Source organism: Podarcis bocagei, assembly GCF_964188305.1.
Source record: "Podarcis bocagei genome assembly, chromosome: 2".
In the NCBI taxonomy this organism is placed as follows: domain Eukaryota; kingdom Metazoa; phylum Chordata; class Lepidosauria; order Squamata; family Lacertidae; genus Podarcis; species Podarcis bocagei.
Window position 1 is genome coordinate 11,415,734 of NC_138126.1, and position 24,912 is coordinate 11,440,645.

Consider the following 24,912-nt stretch of genomic DNA (forward strand, 5'->3'; position numbering starts at 1 on the left):
GAGAACTGCTAAAACAGGAGATGTAATGAAATTCAGTTAGAGGGGAAGTCAGTTATCAATGAAATGAAATTAGGATTTGGAAGTAAAAAAATATTTTTTGTGTGTCTTTTCTATGTTGTTTTTGTGTATTGTAATGTTTTCCTTCCTTTTTCTTTCTTTTTTTATGTGATAAATGTGAAAATCAATATTTTTTTGAAAAAAACCAAAACATTTCCGCCACCCTTAAGGCAAAAATATTTTATTTTACTCCAGCCTCTTAGAACAGAGTCTGGCTGCTTATGTGCCGGCGGGAATGATCTGATGTGCAAGAAGGTCCTGCCCGTCGCTGAAACTTTTCCCGCAGTGGATGTTCTGATGTCTAGTGAGGCTGGATTCGAAAGCAAAGCTTGCCCAGCAGAGCGGACACTTGAATCTTTCGTCCCTTGCATGGACCCTCTGGTGCCGGCTGAGACTTGACTTGTAGCTGAAGCTTTTCCCACAGTCCACACACTTGAAAGGTTCTTTCCCTGCATGGATCGTCTGATGAATAGCCAGATTCGAGCTCCGCCTGAAACTTTTCCCACAATCGACACACTTGTGTGGCTTCTTCCCACGGTGGAGCCTCTGGTGCCGTGCAAAATTCTGGCTGTGGTCAAAGCTCTTTCCGCGCTCATGGGGCTTTCCCCCCGTGTGGATCTTCTGGTGCGCAATGAGGCTTGTGCTCCAGCGGAACCTCTTCCCACAATCCGGGCACTTGTAGGGCTCCTCTCCCGTGTGGATTCTCTGATGTCGGAGAAGGTTTGACTTGCGGCTGAAGCCTTTTCCGCAAACACCGCAGGTGCTCTGCTTCTTCTCCAGCCGCGGTTTCTGATGGGCCAAGAGCTCGTAGAACGCTCCAAACTGGCTTAGCTGGCTGCCTACGGGTCTCTGGTCCCACATCTCCATTCGATTCACCCCCTCGAGGATGTCTTCTCGGTTCTCAGTGTCAGCTTCCTCCTCTCCGCTCTTAATTCCTCCCGACCACACCTCATGCGATTCCCAATCCTTCTCAGTCCCCCAAGCATCATCTGTTGGAATAAGAATAAAATGAGTATGTACAGGTGTGCGGGCGCATATGTTCAGAGCCACAGAATTGTAGAGCCGGAAGGGACCCAATGGTCATCTAGTCCAACCCCCTGCAATGCAGGAATGGCAACTAAAGAACCCCTGGTCTCTCCTGGCAACAGCCATTCCAACCACCTACAGCAGAAGTCCCAGTAAAGGGAGAATGGATGCTAGGACCCTCGTACCTATGGGACCGCCTCTCCTGGTATGCCCCGCGGAGGACCTTAAGGTCCATAAATAGCAACACCCTAGAGGTCCCGGGCCCTAAGGAAGTCAGATTAGCCTCAATCAGAGCCAGGGCCTTCTCAACACTGGCTCCGGCCTGGTGGAAAGCTCTGCCTCATGAGACCAGGGCCCTGCGAGATTTCTTTCTGCAGGGCCTGTAAGAAAGAGTTGTTCCACCTGGCCTTTGGGTTGGAATCAACTTGATTCCCTCTCCCTCTTTCTTTTTTCCTCCTGTGATGGAACTCCTATTTGGGGACTTCCCTGGCTTTTTTCTGGCTCATGTAGGACCAGTCTGGATAGTTGGCTTTGGTGAAGACTTGACGTTTTAATCCCCCAAAAAACGTTTTTGATTTGAGTTTCCATTGAAATGAGGCTGCATTTTAATGTTTTAATGTTTTAAAGTTTTAATTTTCTTTTTAAAGTTGTATTTCAATCAATTTGTTTTTATATCGGTTGTTAGCCGCCCTTGGCTGGGGAGAGTGGGGTATAAATAAAATTGTTTATTATTATTAAAACTTATGGAATATGCAAAAATGGCGAAACTAAGTGGAAGAATGAAAAAATCAAGCTAAAAAACTTTTTATAAAAGAATGGAAATGGTTCATTGAATATTTACAGATAAATTGTAAACAGATAAAACCATTAGCAGGATTATTGTAATAACCTGCAGTTTTATAAGAGTATATATTTACAGTAGATAATTAAAGGAACAAGTTAAATGAATTTGGATATGCAGAAGATTTAAAAAAAAAACACAAGGAACTGCAGAAAGAGGGGGAAAGAAGTCCAATTTTGAAATGTTAAATTGATTGTAAAACTAATGAAATGCATAAATTTGAAAAATATAAATAAAAAACTAAGAAGAGAAGAGAAGAGAAGAGAAGAGAAAGGAATCCCTTTGGGTCAGCTGAGACACCAGCACTTTATGGCCCCTTCCAGTCTTAAAAACAGCTTTGTAACTAAGTTGTGTGTTGTCCTCTTCCCTCCTAAACCCTCTTCCTTTTGTGCCATGTCTTTCAGACTGTAAGCCTGAGGGCAGGGGCTGCAATGTTAATGATCTTTGTAGGACACTCTGGCAACCTTTGCAATCATGCAGGAGTGCTTGGCTGCCTGTCATTGTTTTTTTTCATAGATTCGTAGAATCTTAAGAGTTGGGAGGGACCTTGTGGGTCATTTAGTCCAACCCCCTGCAATACAGGAATCTCAACTAGGAATCTCAATCTCCTCCTCCCTCCCAATCCCTCTTCCTTTTGTGCACTGTCTTTCAGATTCTCCCATTACAGATCTCTGTTCGCCACTCTGGGGACCCTTTTTTGCTGAAGAGAAAGGTAAATATCCTTCAGGTAAAGGAAATAAATATTTGAAATACCACACTACAAATGCTGACCCGGAGAAATGGCATAATCTCCGCTCTCCTGTTTGATCTCCCCACGGAGGAGCCCCTGTCCAGACTCAGATGACGCCTGTTCCTCTTCATCATCAGGAAATTTCAGGACTTGGGACAGGCCCGACACCTGAAATAGTAGTCACCGTTTTCAGTTTGTTTTGCAAAGGTCTCTGTTCAAGGTCTCTTGAACACAGTCTGTGCTTCTTCACTGAATTTAAAAAACTTATTTTGCAACCTGAAACATACTCGGAGTTGAGTGTGGATTTCATGCTCTTTATTCAGCTCATAGTAGTGAGGAATGGAAGTTTCCCCAAACTGTCTGCTTTATATACATTATTTACACAATGGGCCCCACATGATTGGCTAATTCCGGGATTCTCCTGTAGGCCAATCACGTCCACCTGGAGTTGGATTGGGTGGTTCCTGCGGACCAATCAGACTGCTGCATTCTGAATCCTACTGTTCGAGGACCAATCAGACTGCTGCATTCTGAATCCTATTGTTCTAGGACCTATCAGACTGCTGCAATTTGGATCCTATTCAACTCAGTACATAACACCACCCAAGGCAGCTAAGAAAAAGACAATTAAAACAATGAAACCATTAAACCTCAAGATGTTTTGAGACTACAATTCCCATTATCCCTGACCACTGGTCCTGCTAGCTAGGGATCATGGGAGTTGTAGGCCAAAAACATCTGGAGGGCCAAGGTTGACGAAGCCTGCGTTAAACAATTGATTTGTAGAAGTACATATTAGATACAAAAAAATAAATAATACAACGATAAATATCTGGGCAGAGATTCAAGTAAGTTGTGTATATAGAACAAGGTCCACTCACACAACAGGGCTGCCCCTGCCCCTGCCCCCCACAAGCCCGGTGTTGTGTACTGAGTTGAATAGGATCCAAACTGCAGCAGTCTGATTGGTCCTAGAACAATAGGATCCAGGATGCAGCAGTCTGATTGGTCCTAGAACAATAGGATCCAGAATGCAGCAGTCTGATTGGTCCTAGAACAATAGGATCCAGAATGCAGCAGTCTGATTGGTCCGCAGGAGCCACCCAATCCAACTCCAGGTGGAAGTGAATCCGCAACCTGATTGGCCTACAGGAGAATCCCGGAATTAGCCAATCACGTGGGGCCCATTGTGTAAATAATGTATATAAAGCAGACATTTCGGAGGAACTTCCATTCCTCCTCACTGCTATGAGCTGAATAAAGAGCATGAAATCCACACTCGACTCCGAGTATATTTCACCACCCAAATCTGCTCTGGAGGGTTGAGGGAACTTGTAGGAGAATGGGGGGGGGGGAGTTCTGCTGTGTGAACAGACTTTGTTCCGTACATACACATCCCACTTAGCGCTAAGTTGAATTCCACCCTATATGTATAGCTTTTCATAGGATTGTAGAGTTGGAAGGAAACCTCAAGGGTCATCTAGTCCAACCCCCTGCAATGCAGGAATCGGTTGCCCAGGTGGGACTCGAACCCACAACCCTGATATCAACAATTTCATGTTCTACCAGCAGAGCTATCCCAAGCTGTTCAGACACCCTCCCTCACCTGTTCTTCCTCCGCCTCTCTTCGCCCCAGAACTAGCTCCTCCGCCAGGGCCACCGCCTGGGAACAGGTCTCCGGGCCTCCTTCCTGGACCCAGCTCCGCATCTCCGGTGGCAGGACGGCCAGGAACTGCTCCAGGATCACCAGTTCCAGGATCTGCTCCTTGGTGTGCCTCTCCGGCTTCAGCCACCGGTGGCACAGGTACCAGAGGCGGCTGCAGACCTCATGGGGGCCCTCAGCCTCCTGGTAGCGGAACCGGCGGAAGCTCTGGCGCTGGGCCTCTGCACCGAGGGCAGCTGGGGAGCCAGCCCCCTGCTCTGCCATAATCTGCCTGCCAATGGAACGATGGGGAAGGAAGATTTTGCCGCCACCCCACAGCACAGTCTGTGGGTCTCCCCGGTCTGACCCAGGGAACCGCGAGGCCTTCAGGAAAGCCTGCCACTGGGCTTCCCAGTGCCGAGACAACACCCCCTGGGTCGGTTCCTGCTTCATCTGTTCCACGGTCCATCTCAGAAACTGCCCCATGGCGCCCGCTTGGCCTTCTTCCTCGCTCTCAGGGGTCAAGCCCATCTGAAGCCACTGCTCTAACGCAGCTGGGAACTGCAGGCAGGAGGCTGAGGGTTCCCCGACTCCTGCTAGAGCCATTTCCGCTTGCAGGGAGGATTCGAACGCAGCTCTTTCCCTCACTAGTGTGCAGTGGGGCAGAGGGCAGATGAGGACGATGGGCCTGACCCTGGGCTTCCACCCAGAGCTATTTTTCTAGAAAAAGAGGGGCCGGAGCTCACCGTGAACTTGGAAAGGGGTCACCCACATTCCAAGGCATGACTCTTGATCTCAGGGTCATGGGTTCGAGTTGGGTTGGACTAGATGACCCTCGGGGCCTTTCCAACTACAATTCTATGAATTCTATGCAGGGGGAACGGGGACTCCTTTCTGATACAATTCAGAAAGAGGGGGTGCCTGCTACTCTCAGGAACTTCGGAAGCTGCCTTATACCGAGTCGGGCTACTGGCTTATTACTGTCAACTCTGACTGGTAGCAGCTGTCCAGAGTTTCAGGCAGGGAGTCTCTCTCCCAGCCCTGGCGATTGAACCTAGGAATTTTCTGCATGCCAGGGAGCACATGCTCTACCCACTAGGCAGCACTTTCTGAACACGCACCTCATTCATTTGCACCCCATGCACCAACCTCCTGGGAATGCAAAAAATAAATCTCAGCCAGGCGGCATTTTAGCTGCAAAGCCGGGCACGGAAATGCATGGAAGGCTGTCCTCTGTCCCGCCCCACTCCTCCCCTCACATTTTTTCTTGCCTCGCTAGGAATTGAGCCGCGGCTGTTGATTTAACCATTAACCAGCCATCTACCTCTATATTGCCAGCACGGACTGGCAGCAGCTCCGTAGTTTTGCAGCCCTACCTAGAGATGCCGGGGATACATGCAAAGCAGACGCTCTGCCACTGATCTATGCCCCTTGCTGCTCTCCTGCAGCAATAAAAACCATTGCAAAAATAGCTCGCTGCTTGGGAGGCTGCTGGTCCTACTGCAAATTGTTCTGTTAGCTTCTGGGTCCGGTCTTTGCTCCTTCAAAGGGTTAAATCCACCGAGCTCCGTTTCTTAGAGCGGCCCAGGAAATTTGGGTGGGGGAAGTAAACAATGAGGACAACTTCCTGGGTCTAAGCCCCGCCCTCCTCCTGGCATTAGACTCCTGCAGAAGACAGACAGGTGGGTGATTGAAGCCATAAGCTGAAAGCTAGAATCATTCATAGTGGCGTGGTGGAAGGGAATTAATTCATGCGATGCAATGCAAAATAGGGAGGGGAAACCATTTAAAAATAGTAGCCGGGCTCAGATTCATTCTACCAGAGCCAACTTTTCTCTAGATCATTTTGAAAAATGAAATGTGAGGATGCACATTTCTTTTTCTGAGTCTCGACAGGGGCTGTGGGCAGATGACCTGGGATACTCAAAATGGCACTTGCTCAAAACTCCCAGAGTGATCTGAGAGAGATTTCAATACCTGAAAATACTTGAAAAATTAGCGCAAATTAAAACCAGGCGATTTTGAATAAATTTGAGTTACTGTACTATCATTAAAGGCAAAAATAAAAATAAAAAGTCCCAGTGGCCACAGATCTAAAAATGTCAGTAACCTCTACTGCGTAGGAGGCAAATGACAATAATTTATTATAATAATTTATTATTTATACCCTGCCCATCTGGTTGAGTTTCCCCAGCCACTCTGGGGGCTTCCAATCAAGTGTTAAAAACAATACAGCATTAAATATTAAAAACTTCCCTAAACAGGGCTGCCTTCAGATGTCTTTTAAAGAGATAGCTGCTTATTTCCTTCACATCCGGTGGGAGGGCGTTCCATATGGCGGGCGCCACTACCGAGAAGTCCCTCTGCCTGCTTCCCTGTAATCTCACTTCTCGCAATGAGGGAACCACCAGAAGGCCCTCGGCACTGGATCTCAGTGTCCAGGCTGAACGATGGGGGTGGAGACACTCCTTCAGGTATACAGGACCGAGGCTGTTTAGGGCTTTAAAGGTCAGCACCAATGGTTTGAATTGTGCTCAGAAACGTACTGGAAGCCAATGCAGATCTCTCAGGACTGGTGTTATATAGTCCCGGCGGCCACTCCCAGTCACCAGTCTAGCTGCCGCATTCTGGATTAGTTGCAGTTTCCGGGTCACCTTCAAAGGTAGCCCCACGGAGAGCGCATTGCAAGTAGTCCAAGCGGGAGATAACTAGAGCATACATTCTTTCCCATGGGTGTTGGGGTAAACAGCAACACAGGCTGTGCAATCTTTGCGGTGCTTATTTGCAGAACAATTTGCACCATTCTGGCAGGACAGTCCATGGGCAGATAGGGTCTCAGCCTGCGTACCAGATGGAGCTGGTAGACAGCCACCCTGGACACAGAATTAACCTGCTCCTCCATGGACAGCTGGGAGTCCAAAATGACTCCCAAACAATTCATCAGGAAACTTCTTACTGATCTGTAACCTATTTTATTGCTCTCCGACTTGAGCAGGAGAAATGGCCATGGAGGAACGGAGAACACGGCTCGTCTGCCCAAGTTTCAAGGTCCCAGGAATCAAAATGGAGAAGCTGGACTCGGCAGGCCCTGGCCAACGAGAAGGAGCAGGAGGAATCCCTCACACCGTTGAGGCCAAGAGTCTGAAGGAGTTCCTTTGGTGGGCTGCTCCGCAGCAGATGAAGCGGGAGCCGGTTTGCTGGGATGCCCAGTGGCAGGACTTCCTGAAGGCTGTGCAGTTCCCTCGCTGTGGACAGATGGAGCCACAGCTGGGGGAATCCACCCTGCAGGTGGACAACGGCAAGGCGTTGGTGGGCACTGCTGGGCGCAGCCCGTGGCTTCTGGAGGAGAGAGGGAGGTGGCTCTTGCCAAGGCCCGGCGGAAAAGCCCATCCAGGCTGCGTTCAAATGGCGGCCAGTGGCCAACGGGACGAGGGGGATTTTGCCAGGACAGAGGCCAAGCGCCAGCGGTTCAGGCGCTTCCTCTATGAGGAGGCCACGGGGCCGCAGGAGGCATGCTGGCGACTCCGGCAGCTGTGCCGTCTGTGGCTGGAGCCAGAGAGACGGTCCAAGGAGCAGGTCCTGGAGCTGGTGGTCCTGGAGCAGTTTCTGAGCATCCTCCCCCAGGAGATGCAGGGCTGGGTCCGCGGAGAGGAACCATTGAGCAGCTCCCAAGCAGCAGGCCTGGCAGAGGATTTCTTGAGGAGGCAGCTCAACGCTGAGAGGCTGGAGCGACAGGTGAGGAGCCAGAGGATAAGCTTAATGTCCTGTTTCTTCTTTCTTTCTCTCTTTTTAAATTTTTTAAAAATTTTTATTAGATGTTACAAAAGAAGGAAAAGAAAAAAGGAAATAGAAACAATACATAACCATACATAAAAACATACATAATTTTCCAGAATGCAGACTAGAAAAGAAGAAAGACAAAAAATAAAAGAAGGAAAGAAAAGAGAAAAAGAATGAAGAGAAAAAATACTTTTCATAATAATTCCAAATTCATACTTCAAACATTACAATATATAAATCCTAGTTAAAATATTATAAAAGACTTCCACCACATTCACCACACGGCTCTTGGTTATCTAATTCACCTTTACATCTGTTTCTTCTTTCTTCGGTATGTCGTATCTAATCGTTTGACAATTGTGAACAGTAATCAGCAAAACTGTTCCAGAAAAGAAGTTCGTAATATTCTGCCAGAAAACATCGCTTAGTGTAAAATGACAGTATTTCTTCTTTTAAAACCCCCTCAAAACTTACTTGAATTTGCTTTGCAGGAGGGATTGCAGAGCAAACTGATAGCTTTCTCCTCCATGAATCTGTCTAATCCTTTTTAAAGCCATCCAAGTTGGTGACTATTAATGTCTCCTGTGAGACTGAGTTCCGTAGCTTAAAGCAAATTGTTCTGCAAATAAGCACCGCGAAGATTGCACAGCCTGTCTTGCTGTTTACCCCAACACCCATGGGAAAGAATGTATGCTCTAGTTATCTCCCGCTTGGACTACTGCAATGCGCTCTACATGGGGCTACCTTTGAAGGTGACCCAGAAACGACAACTAATCCAGAATGCAGCTGCCAGACTGGTGACTGGGAGCGGCCGCTGAGACCATATAACACTGCTCCTAAAAGATCTACATTGGCTCCCAATATATTTCCAAGCACAATTCAAAGTGTTGGTGCTGACCTTTAAAGCCCTAAATGGCCTCGACCCAGGCAGAGGGCCTTCTCGGTGTTTTAAGTATGTTTTAAAGCAGGGTTGTAATTTTTTCTTGATTTTGCTGCTTTATCTTTTGTAAGCGGCATATGGATTTTATGAACTAAATAAGCAAGAGACCCTCTCTGCTCTTTCAGAAACTGGAGCCCTACAAGGAAGTCGTGGTGGACTTCCCCGAGAAGGAGGAGGTCCCGCCGTGCCTTGAGCAAAAAGGACGCCTCTTTGGGGAAGCCACGCAGGAGTGTACCGAGGGCAGCATGCAACAAGGTCAGGCACTATTATTATTAGTAATTTTATTTGTACCCAACCCATCTGACTGCCTTGCCCCAGCCTATCTGGGTGGCTTCCACCATATACGGAAACATAATTAAACATCATACATTAAAAACTTCCCTACAGATGTTTTCTAATCTCCTTGACATCTGATGGGAGGGTTTTCCACAGGATGGGCGCCACCACCGAGAAGGCCCTCTGCCTGGTTCCCTGCAACCTCACTTCTTGCAGGGAGGGAACTGCCAGAAGGCCCTCGGAGCTGGACCTCAGTGTGGGTTGAACGATGAGGGTGGAGACGCTCCTTCAGGTATACTGGGCCGAGGCCGTTTAGGGCTTTAAAGGTCAGCACCAACGGTTCGAATTGTTATCACATGGTGCTGATAACCCCAGGTTTGGGGGTTCAATACCTATATGGGCCACCTGTGCAGTTGGAGGTGCCCTGCTCTGCTTTAAACAGTAGCACAGAGTCTAACAGCACCTCTATAATATTGTTATATATTCGTAACCATATGGACCTGGCATTTCATGGCAAATTGAGCTTGTCCAAAATAGGCAGAGCACCACCTTCCAGTTTAGACAAACCAAACACCTCTGTCTTACACAGGAACATAGGAAGCTTCCTTATACTGAGTCAAATCATTGGTCCACCAAGCTAAGTACTGTATACACTGACTGGCAGCAGCTGGGAGTGGGATTCCAGTAGGGGACCTTCCCAGCCCTAACTGGAGATGCTGAGTATTGAATCTGGGACCTTATTCCTCTGAGCTATGGTTCTACAGACTGTAAATGCCCCTGAAGGACCAGGTGCGCAGCCTGGGAGTCATTTTGGACTCACAGCTGTCCATGGAGGCATAGGTTAAATCCGTGTCCAGGGCAGCTGTGTACCAGCTCCATCTGGTACACAGGCTGAGACCCTACCTGCCCGTGGACTGTCTCTCCAGAGTGGTGCATGCTCTGGTTATCTCTCGCTTGGACTACTGCAATGCGCTCTACGTGGGGCTACCTTTGAAGGTGACCCGGAAACTACAAGTAATCCAGAATACAACAGCCAGACTGGAGACTGGGAGTGGCCACCGAGACCACATAACACCGGTCCTGAAAGACCTACATTGGTTCCCAGTACGTTTCCAAGCACAATTCAAAGTGTTGGTGCTCCTTTAAACACCTTCCAGTCCTTGTCTATCTTCTCTTTTGGGATCCATCCGATTTCCCCCATTGTTTTGGATATATTGTAATACTCCAATAATTTGGTGTTTAAAGCATATTTGCAAAATCATATTGAAAAATCAGAACTCCTATTAGAATAAATAAGTTCCGTTATAAATACTGAAATACTAAATAAGATGGATAACAATGTGTAATGGAAAAAGAAGCAGAAAGTTGGTTTAAAAGTGTGTGAAAGAAAGTAATAGAAGTGGAAAGAAATTGCAATTGAGTAAATTGGAAGTCTTAACACAAGGGTGGGGTGAGGGATGGTGGTGGGAAAATGTGTGGAATTGAGTGTGGGTATGTATGAATAGTTGTAAGGACTGTATGAAATGTATGTTTGTTTGTATATTCGTAATATGTATGTACAGTGGTACCTCGGGTTACAGACGCTTCAGGTTACAGACGCTTCAGGTTACAGACTCCGCTAACTCAGAAATAGTACCTTTGGTTAAGAACTTTGCCTCAGGATGAGAACAGAAATCGCACGGCAGCAGTGCGGTGGCAGCAGGAGGCCCCATTAGCTAAAGTGGTGCTTCAGGTTAAGAACAGTTTCAGGTTAAGAGTGGACCTCCGGAACGAATTAAGTACTTAACCCGAGGTACCACTGTATTAATGTTGAATTATTTTAATAAAAAAATACAATAAAAAACACACAAAGTGTTGGTGCTGACCTTTAAATTATTATTATTATTATCATCATTATCATCATCATCCTCATCATCCTCATCATCCTCACTAGGCTGAGTTTCAGTTTGTCTACTCCTGTCCAGTCTGTTACTCATTTCACCCTTTAAAAAATACATTGCAGGTGTTGACCCCGAAGAAAAGCCAGAGAAGAATTGTGCAGAAAAGCAAAGGCAACCAGAACCCATTGAGAGCTCTTTGTGGGAAGCTCAAATCAACGCTGTGCAGATCCAGAGCCATGCGGGGGAATTCCTTGAAAGCAGAGGGAGAACCCGCGCAGGAGAGAAGCCGTACAAGTGCCCGGAGTGCGGGAAAAGCTTTCTGTACGGCTCGGATCTCATCAAGCATGAAAGGACGCACACCGGGGAGAAGCCGTTCGCCTGCACAGACTGCGGGAAACGCTTCAATCAGAGCTCGCACCTCATATCCCACGAAAGGGTCCACACAGGAGAGAAGCCCTACAAGTGTCTGGCGTGCGGGAAGAGCTTTGGTTGGCGGTCGGACCTTGTAAGACATCAGAGAATCCACACAGGGGAGAAGCCCTACATTTGCCCCGATTGTGGGAGGAGCTTTAGCGCCAGCTCAGACCTTACTAGGCATCAGAAAACCCACACAGGAGACAAATCCTACAAATGCGTGGCCTGCGGGAGAACGTTTAGCGGGCGATTGCAGGTTGCTAGTCACCAGAGACTCTGCACAGGGGGGAATTGCTGAAACCAGGAAAATGCCCATAGAAAAGGGCATTCTTGCGACTAGACAGTGAGCAGTCTTTTTTGCGTGACAAGCGGGGTATATTTCTTCAAGGAGGGGTCCACAGTAGTCTGTGGTTTGCTCTTGTTTCCTAGCAAAATTTTGTACGTTGAATCAAGATTTCTGGTGTGCTTAATAAAGATGACTTAAAGAAAAAAAGCTTTCTTTGCTGAAGTTTTCAACAGAACAATAACATTCCAATGAAATCCTGGAACCCGTTAGAAGGATCTGTCTTATTGAAGAGGGCAGGGCCTTGAAACATCACCCACACAATGCTTTGTAATGTGTAAATTAAAGCTCAGTTGCTGCCATTTGTAGACTTATTTGTAGACACTGGTCCTGAAAGACCTACATTGGCTCCCAGCATGTTTCCAAGCACAATTCCAAGTGTTGGTGCTGACCTTGAAAGCCCTCAACGGCCTCGGCCCTGTATACCTGAAGGAGCGTCTCCACACCCATCATTCGGCCTGGACATGAGTCTGACCAAACTGCAGGAGGCAGTGGAAGACAGGAGTGCTTGGTGTGTCTCTGGTCCATGGGGTCACAAAGAGTAGGACATGACTAAACGACTAAACAACAACAAATAAATTCATAATAATAGTAATACAGTGGTACCTCGGGTTAAGTACTTAATTCATTCCGGAGGTCCATTCTTAACCTGAAAATGTTCTTAACCTGAAGCACCACTTTAGCTAATGGGGCCTCCCGCTGCCGCCACCGCATGATTTCTGTTCTCATCCTGAAGCCAAGTTCTTAACCTGAGGTAATATTTCTGGGTTAGAAGAGTCTGTAACCTGAAGTGTATGTAACCTGAAGCATATGTAACCCAAGGTACCACTGTAATGATAATAAATAAATAAATATGCAAACAAACAAACAAAAATAAAATAAAAACAATTTCCAGAGGGGTGTCATGTTCTCTCTCGCAGCAAATTCAGAATATTGTGGCATCTATTTCCCCCCGGCACAAGCTCTCAGTCCCACTATCCTCACTTGTCCCCCCCCTAAAAAAGCTCATGCTATAATAAATGATCCTCCGACTGTTCAGTTCCACAAGACTCTAGAAAGAAATGCATAAGTAAGATTGAAAAAGGAAACAGAAACAGTCAGGAGGAGAGAAAAAAAGGCGATTTGCTGCTTTACAGACAGAGATGGGAGAAAAAAAGCGGGCAACTTGCAATCAGCAGAGTCCTAGAGTGGCCCCAAACCATAAAGGTCATAGAGTTGGGGTCGCCCACTTTTCCGGTTTCCGGTTTCGCGCCGGGGCAGAGCGTTGAGCTCCGTTTCCGGGAGCGATATTGCCAGTTGCAGAGTGCGCGGGAAGAGCGGTTGCGACCCGGTAGGTGAGTTGCAGAGAGGATAGTTCCGTAGTAATAATTATTAATATTATTAGTAACAGCAATAAAATAAGAATTTCTCGCAATAATAAGAATAAGAGAGAGGTGAGCAGGTATCTGATCCTGTTTGCCAGCAAAGCCCCACTGAATTCAACGGGGCTGGCTCCCTAGAGAGGCTGCTTAAGATTGCTGCCACGTGTTTACCCAGAAGTAAGGCCCCGTTGGATTCAATGGGGATCCTTCCCAAGTAAGGGTTGCAGGTTATAATCCTGTACCCGCTTCTCTGGGAATAAGCCCCCATTGAACTTTGTGGGCTCGCCTCTGAGCGGACATGTAGAGAATTGGGCTCGAAATTTAGAAACGGGGGGGGGGATGTTTACCCCCCGCCATATCGACTGGGGAGATCTCCTCTATTCCTAAACTGATCCTAAAAGGATTCCCCTTTTTGGTTTCCTAAATCGATTGGGTCTAGATTTGGGATGTCGTGTTTTCCATTTCCCAAAGGAGCTGGGAAGCGTCCCACGTTAATGTTAGCTTGTATCCTGGCATGTAGATTTTTTAAGTCTCTTCTCTCTGTGACTTTTAACTTATTTTAAACTGTTTTTTTCCCGTTCTGTTGTAATTGTTGTAACCTGTCCTGTGACCTTGGAGTGGAGGGCAGGTAATAATAAATTATGGGCCCTACTCAGGGTGGGCCCATTAAGTTAATCATGTCTATTAAGTTGCCTATCTGGAGGGTGTTCAGTTGGTGGGGGGCTGTTCTAAAAGCGCATTCCCCCCCCCAAAAAAAAGATTCCTTGGCAGATTCCTGTATCTACAATTCAGTGTTTACTTGGCAGTTTTTATTTTTATTATTTATATTATTATTAATTGAATTAATCTTGTTGAGTTCAGTGGGGCTATGTGTTTAGAATTTTCAGTCCCCGTGAAAGCAAACATTTAATCGCCACTAAAATTTTGTTACTTGCCTATGATACTCAAACTCAAAAATGTTTAAACATTGTATTATTATTATTTTCTTTTTTATATAAGAATATGTCATTGATAAAAATGTAAAACTCAATAAAAATTACAGTGGTACCTCGGGTTACAGACGCTTCAGGTTACAGACTCCGCTAACCCAGAAATAGTACCTTGGGTTAAGAACTTTGCTTCAGGATGAGAACAGAAATTGCATGGCGGCAGCAGGAGGCCCCATTAGCTAAAGTGGTGCTTCAGGTTAAGAACAGTTTCAGGTTAAGAATGGACCTCCAGAACGAATTAAGTTCTTAACCCGAGGTACCATTGTATTTTTAAAAAATCAACAAAGTTTAGTGGCGACTAGTTGAAACTTTAGCTTTACCCAAATAGCAAGTTCTAACTGCCATGCTGAGTTGTTGATCTGCTGTTTACAAATAAATACAGTGCACCATCTGGATACGAACTTAATTCGCCCCAGGGGTCCATACTTACCCTGAAAAGTCCGTATCCAGAGGCGCCGCTTCTGCGCACGTGCATGGCACAATAGAGCGCTTCTGAGCATACATGCAGTGCGCAGAGTGTTTTTGCAGATGCGCGCGCAGAGAAACCTGGAAGTGTTTGCCGCGTTCGCAACCCAAAATTACGTTACGGAGGTACCACTGTACATCTATTGGGAAAAAAATGTTTAACTGTTTAAAAAAACCAAAAAATCTCAAGTTTTTTGTAACCTTTGTTTGAGGAGCCATTTGACACCTAGCTTATATATCGAGTTTCTGACACTGGTGTTGCCTTCCCTGTGGCATCTGAAATGCCACTCTGGGATTTGAGATGGTGGATGGATCTCATTGGTGCTGCTGTGTTTATTTTCTTAGATCCAATGATGGTTGAACAAGAGGGCGTGGATTGCAAGCCGATGATGGATGATGGAGGAGGAAGTCAGTCTTTTGAAGCATTGTATTCCCTCGGAAGCTCGGGAGATTGGCTTGATGTGAAGGAGGAACCTCAAGAGAATTCAACCCAGCTATGGGAAACACAGTGGCAACAGTACTTGAATACAGTGGAGCTTCCTCCCTCGGGAGCCCCGCAGGAACCCACCCCGTGGGACGATGCTCCGACCTTCCTGGCCTCCTTCGAGCAAGTGGCTGAAGCCTACCGGTGGCCCAAGGAAGAGTGGGCAGCCCGGCTCCTGCCTGCGCTGGGTGGCGAAGCCGAGCAGGCTTTTAAAAGCCTGGAGGGCCCAGACAGAGAGGATTATGGGAAGGTAAAGGCCGCCATTTTGCAAGGAGACACCATGAGCAGGGAGAAGCACCGCCAGCACTTCCGGTGTTTCAACTACCAGGAGGCCGAAGGGCCCAGAGGCGCCTACACCCGCCTGCAGGAGCTTTGCTACCGGTGGCTGAAAGTCGAGAGGCACTCCAAGGAGGAGATTCTGGAGCTGCTGATCCTGGAGCAGTTCCTGGCTGTCCTGCCGCCAGAGATGCAGAGCTGGATGAAGGAGCACTCCCTCGAGAGCAGCACCCATGCCGTGTCCCTGGCCGAGGATTTCCTGATCAGGCACCTGGTGCCCGAGAGAAGAGAAGAGCAGGTAAGAGAGAGCTGAATCGAGGACAAAATCGGTCTCTGCCTTTAAAACGGGCCTTAACTCCCAAGTGGACAATTTCCATAGCGCTTAGAAATACCGTAGTTTTCGCTCCATAACACGCGTTTTTTTCCTCCTAGAAAGTAAGGGGAAATGTCTATGCGTGTTACGGAGCGAATGCTTCCCTCCTCCGTGGTTTCCAGCGGGAGAAGAGCCGCTGAATGGGGAGGAGAGAGGGACAGAGTGCCTGCTTCTTTAAAGGAGCAAAGCGAGAGGGGAGAGGAGCCGCTTACACGAGTGTAAGCGGCTCCTGTCCAGTTGGCTCCTTTAAAGCAAGCAGGTTCTGCTTCTCTCCCTCCTCCCCACTCAGCAGCTCTTCTCCCGGTTTGCTGGAAATAGCAGGAAAGATTTTCAGCTCGCTAAAGTGGGAGAGGAGCCGCTTACACTCCTGTCCGGTTGGCTCCTTTAAAGCAAGCTGGCTCTCTGTATCTCTCTCCTCCCGCTTTGCTGGAAATAGCAGGCAAGATTTTCAGTCTCCTCCCGCTTTGCTTTTCAGCTCGCTAAGGGTGGGGGGGGGGAGGAGGGAGAGAAGCAGAATCTGCTTGCTTTAAAGGAGCCTACCGGACAGGAGCCGCTTACACTCGTGTAAGCAGCTCCTGTCCGGTAGGCTCCTTTAAAACAAGCAGGCTCTCTGTCCCTTCAGCAAAGTTTTTCAGCTTGCTAAGGGGGGGGGGGGAGAGAAGCAGAGCCTGCTCCATGCGTGCTCCTTGTCCCTTGAGTGCTTTTCCTTCCCTCCCCACTTAAAACGTGGTTACAAAGCACAGATCCACATGGATCCTCAGGATTTTTGCACTGGGTCACCCCAAATTCACCATCAGATCACATAGCATGTCCATGGCTACAGTTTGTACCAAAAAAGTCACGCACCCACTGTTACCTGGGGCTGCAGTGGTGCAAAAACATGGTTACAAACATGGATCCAGATGGATCCTCAGGATTTTTGCATTGGGCTACCCCAAACACACTGTCAGATCACATGTCTGTGGCCACAGCATGAACCACAAAAATCATACATCCACTGTTTCGTTTAGAATATTTTTTTCTTGTTTTCCTCCTCTAAAAACTACATGCGTGTTATGGTCGGGTGCGTGTTATCGAGCGAAAAATACGGTAACTCGGATCTTGTTAAAGGAAAATCTGTTAAAAATGATGTATAGATGGTACCACACACCAATTAAATTGACAAAGATGTATAAAACAGGAGAAAAGAATTGCTGGAAGTGTGGGGTGAAAGAAGGTAGCTTCTTTATAAACCTCATAATGGGAAAATAAAAAGAAATTTTATTGGACATTAATGATAATATGAACTAAAACATAAAATGTAAACAAGGTAATTAACAGTATTTGTAAATGAACATAGACAGACAACAAGTTTTGTACATAGAGAAAGATTTATTTGTATACAGACACTGTATGGATAAAGATGGAAGAAGAACAATATACAAAATGGGTAAAGACAATGCGAAAAAGTTAGAGACGATATAAAAAAGCTGGAAGCAGGAAGGAGGGAAGTCAGCTGTTAGGAGCAAGTATAAATGTAATATGTGTATATATAGTATGTAATTAAAAATCTAATAAAGAATATCATGGAGGGGATAGAAATAACGCGGGTCTCAAATATTTGAAAGACCACCTCTTTTCCTACAGACCTCCCCGGGTGTTAAGATAAGGAGAGAAGGCCTCTTGGTAGCTCCACCACCCTCAGAATTTGGGGTGGTGGTGGTCTGGGAATGGGCACTTTCGCTCTACAGCCTTTGTTGTACAATTGCACCTTAGTTTTTGAACAGCTCAGTTCTCAAACATTTTGGCTCCCAAACGCCGCAAACCTGGAAGTGAGTGTTGCAGGTTGCGAACTACAGTGGTACCTCTGGTTGCGAACGGGATCCATTCCGGAGGCCCGTTCGCCACCTGAAAGGAACGCAACCCGTGTCTGCGTGGGTCGCGATTCGCCGCTTCTGGGCATGCGCGTGACATCATTTTGCGGGTCTTCACATGCGTGAGCGGCGAAAGCAGCAAGTAACCCTTTCTGATACTTCCGGGTCGCCCCAGGACGCAACCTGAAAACACTCAACCTGAAGCAAACGTAACATGAGGCATGTCTGTATTTGTGGAAGCCAAACGTCTTCCGCGGCTTATGATTGGCTGCAGGAGCTTCCTGCAGCCAATTGGAAGCTGCACCTTGGTTTTCAAACATTTTGGAAATCGAACGGACTTCCGGAATGGATTCTGCTCGAGAACCAAGGTGCGACTGTATCCTGAAGCTGCACCTTGGTGCTGGGAATGATCTCACCTGGTGCTGGTTCAGTCAGCTTAAAAAAATGTCAGAGAGACAGTGTGGTTAGCGTGGGAGTGAGAAGACCTGAGTTCAAATTCCCATTTAGCTCAGTTGCCGTCTTGCTCTCTTGTAGCCTGTGCTCCCTCACAGGGTTGTGACAGGGAGAACATTGGATCAGTGCATTGTGGTGAGGGTGGACCTCCCCGATGTATTTTTGATTAGTGAACAAAGCTAAAATTTAAAGGTAACTTAAATAAATTTGCTATTTTGAACCCACAGGGCAGCAGATTTTTTCCCAGCAAATCCACATCACTGGAGATGACTTTTTAAAAATCTCATACATTTTTACCCCAATTTCCACAAATGTTTATACTCTGCCACCTGCGCTTCTTCCTAGAAGAGCTCAGGGTAGTAAACACACCAATGTTAAAGCAGTAAGATTAAAATACCTATTTAAAACATCTATAAACAGCATCACACACAAATGTAAAGCTGGTGTACAACAACAACAAAAAGATGGAACCAAATCACATGTCAGCCTGCCAAAACAGAAAAGTTATGTAGATTTTCCAGAAAACTTCCGCTGGATTCCCCAGGAAAAAATCCTAAATTGGTGATTTAGCAGGTTTATTTAAGCAGCTTTTACAGGTGATTTAGCAGGTTTATTTAAGCGACTTTTACATTTCAGTTTCCTCCACTGAAAATGAACCATGTTACATTTCCATACTGTGCAAATATCTCTAATAGGTGCTAAATGATCAAAGGGAATGGTTCTGTTAAGACACGACCCCCCTGCCTGATGGGTTTTGCATTATTCTTGTAGGTGGCTGCGCTCCCAGAGGAAGGATCTGTGAATCTTCAGGAGACAGAGAGTGAATCATGGGAGGATGACACTGACATTGGTAAGAATTCCTTCAACCAGAGTTTCTTTCTGCAAGCGTTTGGGCTTTCCCCCACAAGGCTGTGGATACGTTCCTCTTTGTATGTGGCTGTTTTGGCTGCAGCGGAATGGCACGCTCAGCCTGATCGTTAGAAATAGAAGGAAATGGTTACAGAGGTTAGCAGGCACAACTTGGATAATGCTATCCACCAGCCAACAAAATCAAACTAAGTTGGGTAAGAATCTTTTTTAAAAAAATCTGAAACACTTCTAAATATCTTAAGTAGATGAAATACAGTTTTGATCCAGTGTAAAGATACATTCAAAACAGATAAAACTGCAAAGCGTGATGCATAAAAATCAATGTTTTTAAAAAAAATCAAAAGAATTGGATTTTTAAATTTTAAATCGGATTTATGTATTTCTAATAGTATAACCAAATCTGTAATTTTTGATATAACTGTAAAAACTACTCTGAAAATTTATTGTTCCAAAAATGAAATCTTCATCTGGTTGTAAATATTAAGATTATACGAGCAAGAATGAGTCTTTCTGTAAAAAAAAAGGGGGGGGGAGATTTAAATTAATTCTTACTGACTAATGATTTAAATCAAATCCACCCTGTTGCAAAGAAAGTACAATAACAATCTGACCTTTCTATTCAGGTCAAAGCTTATAGAATCAAAACGTAACCATGAAATTTGTCAAAGGCCAATAGTCAAAATACAGTGGTACCTCTGGTTGCGAACGGGATCTGTTCCGGAGGCCCATTCGCAACATGAGCAGAACGCAACCTGTGTCTGCGTGGGTCGCGATTTGCCGCTTCTGTGCATGCGTGTGATGTCATTTTGAGCGTCTGTGCATGCGCGAGTGGCAAAACACAGAAGTAACCCTTTCCGGTACTTCCAGGTCACCACAGAATGCAACCTGAAAAGATTTAACCTGAAGCAAACGTAACGAGGTATGACTGTAGATAAAACTACAAAGATGAGAGTTAGTAATTATTTACTGTTACCTACATTGGCTCCCAGTACGTTTCCGAGCACAATTGAAAGTGTTGGTGCTGACCTTTAAAGCCCTAAACGGCCTCGGTCCAGTATATCTGAAGGAGCGTCTCCACCCCCATCGTTCTACCTGGACACTGAGGTCCAGCACCGAGGGCCTTCTGGTGGTTCCCTCGCTGCGACAAGCCAAGTTACAGGGAACCAGGCAGGGGGCCTTCTCGGTAGTGGTGCCCTCCCTGTGGAATGCCCTCCCACTAGATGTCAAAGAGAAAAACAACTACCAGACTTTTAGAAGACATCTGAAGGCAGCCCTGTTTAGGGAAGCTTTTAATGTTTGATGTATTGCAGTGTTTTAATATTTTTTTTTTGGAAGCCGCCCAGAGTGGCTGGGGAAGCCCAGCCAGATGGGCGGGGTATAAATTATTATTATTATTATTATTATTATTATTATTATTATTATTATTATTAGTTTCTGGCAAGACTTAGGTAGACAGAAAATGTGCCCTTCATCATTCTCTTGGTCCATGTAAACGCTTAACAGGAGAACTCTTTGTCATTTCAACAGATCTTGGGACAGTGCAGGAAGATGGAAGCGAGAATTATCTGCCTGAAGAGAATGGGCAAGAGAACCATTCACCTGAGATGGGGCCATGGGGTGTGTCGGCAGAGAAAGCCAAGGACAACAGACCCCAGTATTGGAAGGAGGGAGACGTCTTGGAGAATAGTCTCAGAGCGGAACGGCAGCAGGTGATCTACCTGAGGAAAGATGAGCAAAGATCTGTTCTTTGTGAGAAGGTTGGCAGGGAAGCAAGTGTAACTGTGATCTACCAGGGAACCATCAATGGCAAGAGAAGTGGGAAGGCCTCGCGCACTCGGGGGAAACTGCACAAATGTTCCCACTGTGAGAAAACCTTTAGTTGCCCAACGCACCTGAGAAAACACCTGATATTGCATTCGGCTGAGAAGCCCCTTAAAAATCTTGGAAGAGACCACACTGGAGAGGAACCCTATAAATGCACAGATTGTGGAGAGAGTTTCTCACAGAGCTCATCTCTTGACAGCCACAGAAAGGAGGTGCATCAGGAAATGAAATCTGCCACCCTGCGGAAAAATGTATTTGGTGGGCAGAAGGGATACCACACATGCCCCGAGTGCGGGAAAACATTCTTCAAGCCATCACAGCTGAAAATACACAAACGTCTCCACACTGGAGAGAAACCCTATCGGTGTATGGATTGCGGAGAGTGTTTCATGTGGCAGTCAGGTTATATTCGCCATGGGAAGGTGTGTCGCCAGCGAAAGAAATTGACCCTCCCCCTGCCAAAAGAATCTAGTGGACAAGGGAGATCCTACCCGTGCCCTGAGAGTGCGAAGACGTTTGACAGGCCATCGCGCCTAATAAGACGCCAAGTTGTTCACACTGGAGAGAAACCTTATAAATATAAAAGTGCTGATTGTGGGATGTGCTTCACCCAAAGCTCATCTCTTGACTGTCATAGAAAACGGATTCACCGGGGAAAGAGACTGGTCCCTCTTCTGAAAAAACTACCCAGCACGCGACCCTCCCGATGCTGTGAGTGTGGAAGAAGGTTCAGCAAGGCTTCGCACCTCCTAAGACATTGCCTCGGCACTGGAGAGGGGATCTACAAATGCGCTGACTGTGGCAAGTGTTTCTCACGGAGCTCCTGTCTTGCCAGTCACAGAAAGGAGATGCATCAGGAAATGAAATCTTCCCCCCTCCAGAACAACATACCTGGTGGGCAGGAGAAAGGTCACCCATGCCCGGAGTGCGGGAAAATATGCTCCCACTCATCAGTGCTAAAAGCACATCAGCGGATTCACACTGGAGAGAAACCCTATCAGTGTACCGATTGCGGGGAGTGTTTCATGTGGGGTTCGTCTCTTTCCCGTCATAGGCAGAAGGCTCACCAGGGACAGAAAGTGGTCCCCCTTTCGCACAAAGTATCCAGCGGACAAGGGAAATCATGCCCGTGTCCCGAGTGTGGGCTAGAGTGCAGGTGGATATCGCAACTAATAAGACATCAGCGCACCCACACTGGAGAGAAACCCTTCAAGTGCCCCGATTGTGGAAAGTGTTTCAGATGGAATTCGTATCTTGCTTGGCATAGGAGAAACTGTCATGGGGGAATGAAATTGGTCCCTGATGTGCAAAGGGGGACCTCCCCACAACCTGAGCATGGGCAAACATTCAGCAAGACGTCACACCTAATGAGACGTCAAGAGATCCACACCGAGAAGAGCCGCCACAGCTGCGCCGACTGCGGGAAAAGTTTTGGTCGAGCATCGCACCTCATGAGACACCAGAGAATCCACACAGAGAAGAGGCACAAATGCCCCGACTGCGGGAAAGGCTTTGATCGAGTGTCACGCCTCGCAAGACACCAGAAAATCTGGATGGGAAAGAAGTTTTACAAATGCTCCGAATGTGAGGAGAGTTTTTTTTGCAGGGCCAGCCTTGCGAAACACAAGACGTCTCACTCTGAATTGTAGGCCTTCGAGAATGAGTCTGAGCAACTTAACGGGGGATCACCACAGAAAAGGCCTCCCCCCCACTGCTGACTTCGAAATCTTCTGGCTGGCTCATTTCGATTTGTTTAGTTTAATCAGACAAAATGCCAACTTGTTTACTAGCCTATTGGTAAAAAGACTGTAGTATAGTTCCAAAATGTATTCATTTAGACCTGGTAGGTTTTATTAAGGACAGGTCAGTTTCTGACCCAATCCACAAACGTTGAGTTTAGTCTGTTACATAAAGTAACATAAAATTCCTTCTCTCTTTAGAGTAAGCTTTTGATAACAAATTTGTAACTTTCAAAGCATCAAAATACGAGAGGGAAATTCTTAGGTGTGGTGCCTTGATTATATGCTAACAATGTGGTTAAGCAAATTATTGAAAAATCAGCAATGTTTTGGACTTTCCAGAGAACAACAAAAAAGTAACTCATTTGGTACCACTTTCAGTAAACAACAGTGTCATAGGAGTGCTTATCCCTAAAAACGTCTCAAAATGATTTTTGAAATCATTTTTTTAATAAATGTTAAGTAATGTTGGGAGTGGTAGTGGGAATTTTTTTTCAGTATGGCACGGCTAGGAAGAGTAGCTGCCATAAAATTGTTAGACCCAAATTCATATCAATTTAAAGTTCTGCTCACTGAAATTCCGAAAGCTAAACTTGTGGCAGAATTTATTCAATTCATTTATATGGGGGGGGGGGAGGGAATCAAGATTTACAGCCAAAGTTATCTACAGCATTTGTAAGGCCTTTCAAAATTATCAGTTGCGGTGATGACGACAAAAAACAATGGATTGAAATGGAAAAACAACTAAATACCTTTAAACAAAATTAGAGCAAATTCATTTATCTCCACTAGAGAATTTACGACCCTTTCCTAAAATGTACCTTTAAATTTTGGATTGAAAAACTGAATGTGTGGACCCTTAATTCATCCCAGGCATTTATCATCCTCTCTTTTTATAAGTGTCATCAATCTGTCAATTGAGAAAGGAACTATATCTAGCATAATAAATACCTTCATAATTAAAATCCGGCCAACAATTAAAAAAAGAAAATATCAGGCACTCCTGGTATAATATACACCAAATTCTCCATTTTGGGACACCCCCCCCCCCGTCATGAAATGCAGGCTAATATGGAAATTAATGAATATGGAAATGCTAATTACACAGTGTAAGAACCCAGTTTCTTAAGGGACCTAGTTTCCAATACTTATATGGGCTATCAAACTGTTATAGAGTAGAAAAAACTCAGATCCAAAAACTCACACCCCTTTTTTATATACAAATTTGTTTAAAGAAAAGAGGGAGGGAGGGAGTCAGATAATTAGCTCACATGCACAGCACAATAAACATCAGTGCATCCATCTTAATTTACACATACATTGATAATACGTGCTCTAAATGTTCAAATCAGTCACCAAACGAGGTTGGCGTACATAGAGTTAGTGTTTCTGTGACTTTGATTGGAGTTAACCTGCTTTGCAGCCGCTGCATATGTTTCCCCCAGTACAATTTATTCTTTGTAAAATGCATTTTCTGACGCACTCTTTATTTGTCTGTTCAGCTCCTTAAGTTGCTGATCTCTTGCTTTACAAGCTTCCAATAAACATTGAGAAACAATAGCAACTCTGTCTGGTGTTTTGTTACGATCCAATTACTCCCCCGCTCCCCCAGCAATTTAGTATTACCATTAAATGTTTTCATCTCCTACCTTTCTCCCCGTGTGGAATTCAAGGCAGCTTCCGACGTTTAAAAGCATTATAAAATGCAATAATGTAATAAAAGCAAACTGGTTAAGAACAAAAGCTGAAATACAGCAGGACACATTTAGAACCTGCAATTAAAACATAGCTTGCCCTGATAGTAGCCCGGATCTTTTGCCCAGCGTGTGACTCAAACCCATGACCCTGAGATTCTTATGCTCTACTGTCTGAGCTGGGAAGGGGCTCACTGTCTTAGTGCATGAGCAGGTTCATATAGGGAGATACGATCTCTCAGGTAGCCTGGGACCATAAATGGACACAGACAGGCATTGTAATTGAGAATATTGCCATTGGTAAATAGCATCTTGCCCTCAGTAAAGGCTATTTGTAAAAAAAAATCTCCCTCTGTTCCCATCAGCTGATCTTGTCTACAAAATCCCACATGCGAACCACATCTTCACATCAGGGTGACCCCATAAAGTCAATTTCGCAGGAGCTTCGTTAACTGAACCCCTGCATTTTGTAGGGCCGCCCCAAACCTGAGTAGGCCAACAAGGGTTCATAATTAACACCCAAAAATCCCAACAGGACCCAAAATTTCAGGGTTCGCAGTTAATGAGGCTGTGAAATAAGTGGCCTAGCTCCTTTCTTTCTT

The 24,912-nt window shown here is 45.8% G+C and overlaps 3 protein-coding genes across 3 annotated transcripts; 2 read left to right on the top strand and 1 right to left on the bottom strand.

Moving 5' to 3' along the window:
• Nucleotides 1-222: 222 nt before the first annotated feature.
• LOC308580760 (uncharacterized protein) lies at nucleotides 223-5,953 on the bottom strand. Its single transcript, XM_081182907.1, has 3 exons — nucleotides 4,261-5,953; nucleotides 2,696-2,822; nucleotides 223-1,046 (listed from the first exon to the last, which is right to left on the bottom strand). The coding sequence occupies exons 1-3, from the start codon at nucleotides 4,900-4,902 to the stop codon at nucleotides 277-279; spliced, it is 1,539 nt and encodes a 512-aa protein (XP_081039033.1). The 5' UTR covers nucleotides 4,903-5,953; the 3' UTR covers nucleotides 223-276.
• Nucleotides 2,619-12,746, top strand: LOC308580807 (uncharacterized protein). The gene is made up of 4 exons (XM_081182995.1): nucleotides 2,619-2,636; nucleotides 7,292-8,031; nucleotides 9,142-9,271; nucleotides 11,295-12,746. The coding sequence occupies exons 2-4, from the start codon at nucleotides 7,297-7,299 to the stop codon at nucleotides 11,882-11,884; spliced, it is 1,455 nt and encodes a 484-aa protein (XP_081039121.1). The 5' UTR covers nucleotides 2,619-2,636; nucleotides 7,292-7,296; the 3' UTR covers nucleotides 11,885-12,746.
• Nucleotides 12,747-13,184: 438 nt separating this feature from the next.
• LOC308580395 (uncharacterized protein) lies at nucleotides 13,185-24,176 on the top strand. Its single transcript, XM_081181935.1, has 4 exons — nucleotides 13,185-13,259; nucleotides 15,090-15,802; nucleotides 18,955-19,033; nucleotides 20,581-24,176. Exons 2-4 carry the CDS (start codon nucleotides 15,095-15,097, stop codon nucleotides 22,524-22,526), a joined length of 2,733 nt encoding a protein of 910 aa, XP_081038061.1. The 5' UTR covers nucleotides 13,185-13,259; nucleotides 15,090-15,094; the 3' UTR covers nucleotides 22,527-24,176.
• Nucleotides 24,177-24,912: the final 736 nt, after the last annotated feature.

Bases quoted from the DNA above. Each gene is read 5' to 3' on its own strand.
- LOC308580807 (XM_081182995.1), top strand. From the start codon at position 7,297: ATGGCCATGGAGGAACGGAGAACACGGCTCGTCTGCCCAAGTTTCAAG. The intron at 8,032-9,141 runs GTGAGGAGCCAG...CTGCTCTTTCAG, and splicing joins CTGAGAGGCTGGAGCGACAG to AAACTGGAGCCCTACAAGGA. The intron at 9,272-11,294 runs GTCAGGCACTAT...AATACATTGCAG, and splicing joins CGAGGGCAGCATGCAACAAG to GTGTTGACCCCGAAGAAAAG.
- LOC308580395 (XM_081181935.1), top strand. From the start codon at position 15,095: ATGATGGTTGAACAAGAGGGCGTGGATTGCAAGCCGATGATGGATGAT. The intron at 15,803-18,954 runs GTAAGAGAGAGC...TTATTCTTGTAG, and splicing joins CCGAGAGAAGAGAAGAGCAG to GTGGCTGCGCTCCCAGAGGA. The intron at 19,034-20,580 runs GTAAGAATTCCT...TCATTTCAACAG, and splicing joins GGAGGATGACACTGACATTG to ATCTTGGGACAGTGCAGGAA.
- LOC308580760 (XM_081182907.1), bottom strand. From the start codon at position 4,902: ATGGCTCTAGCAGGAGTCGGGGAACCCTCAGCCTCCTGCCTGCAGTTC. The intron at 2,823-4,260 runs GTGAGGGAGGGT...CTACTATTTCAG, and splicing joins GAGAGGCGGAGGAAGAACAG to GTGTCGGGCCTGTCCCAAGT. The intron at 1,047-2,695 runs GTCAGCATTTGT...TTATTCCAACAG, and splicing joins AGATTATGCCATTTCTCCGG to ATGATGCTTGGGGGACTGAG.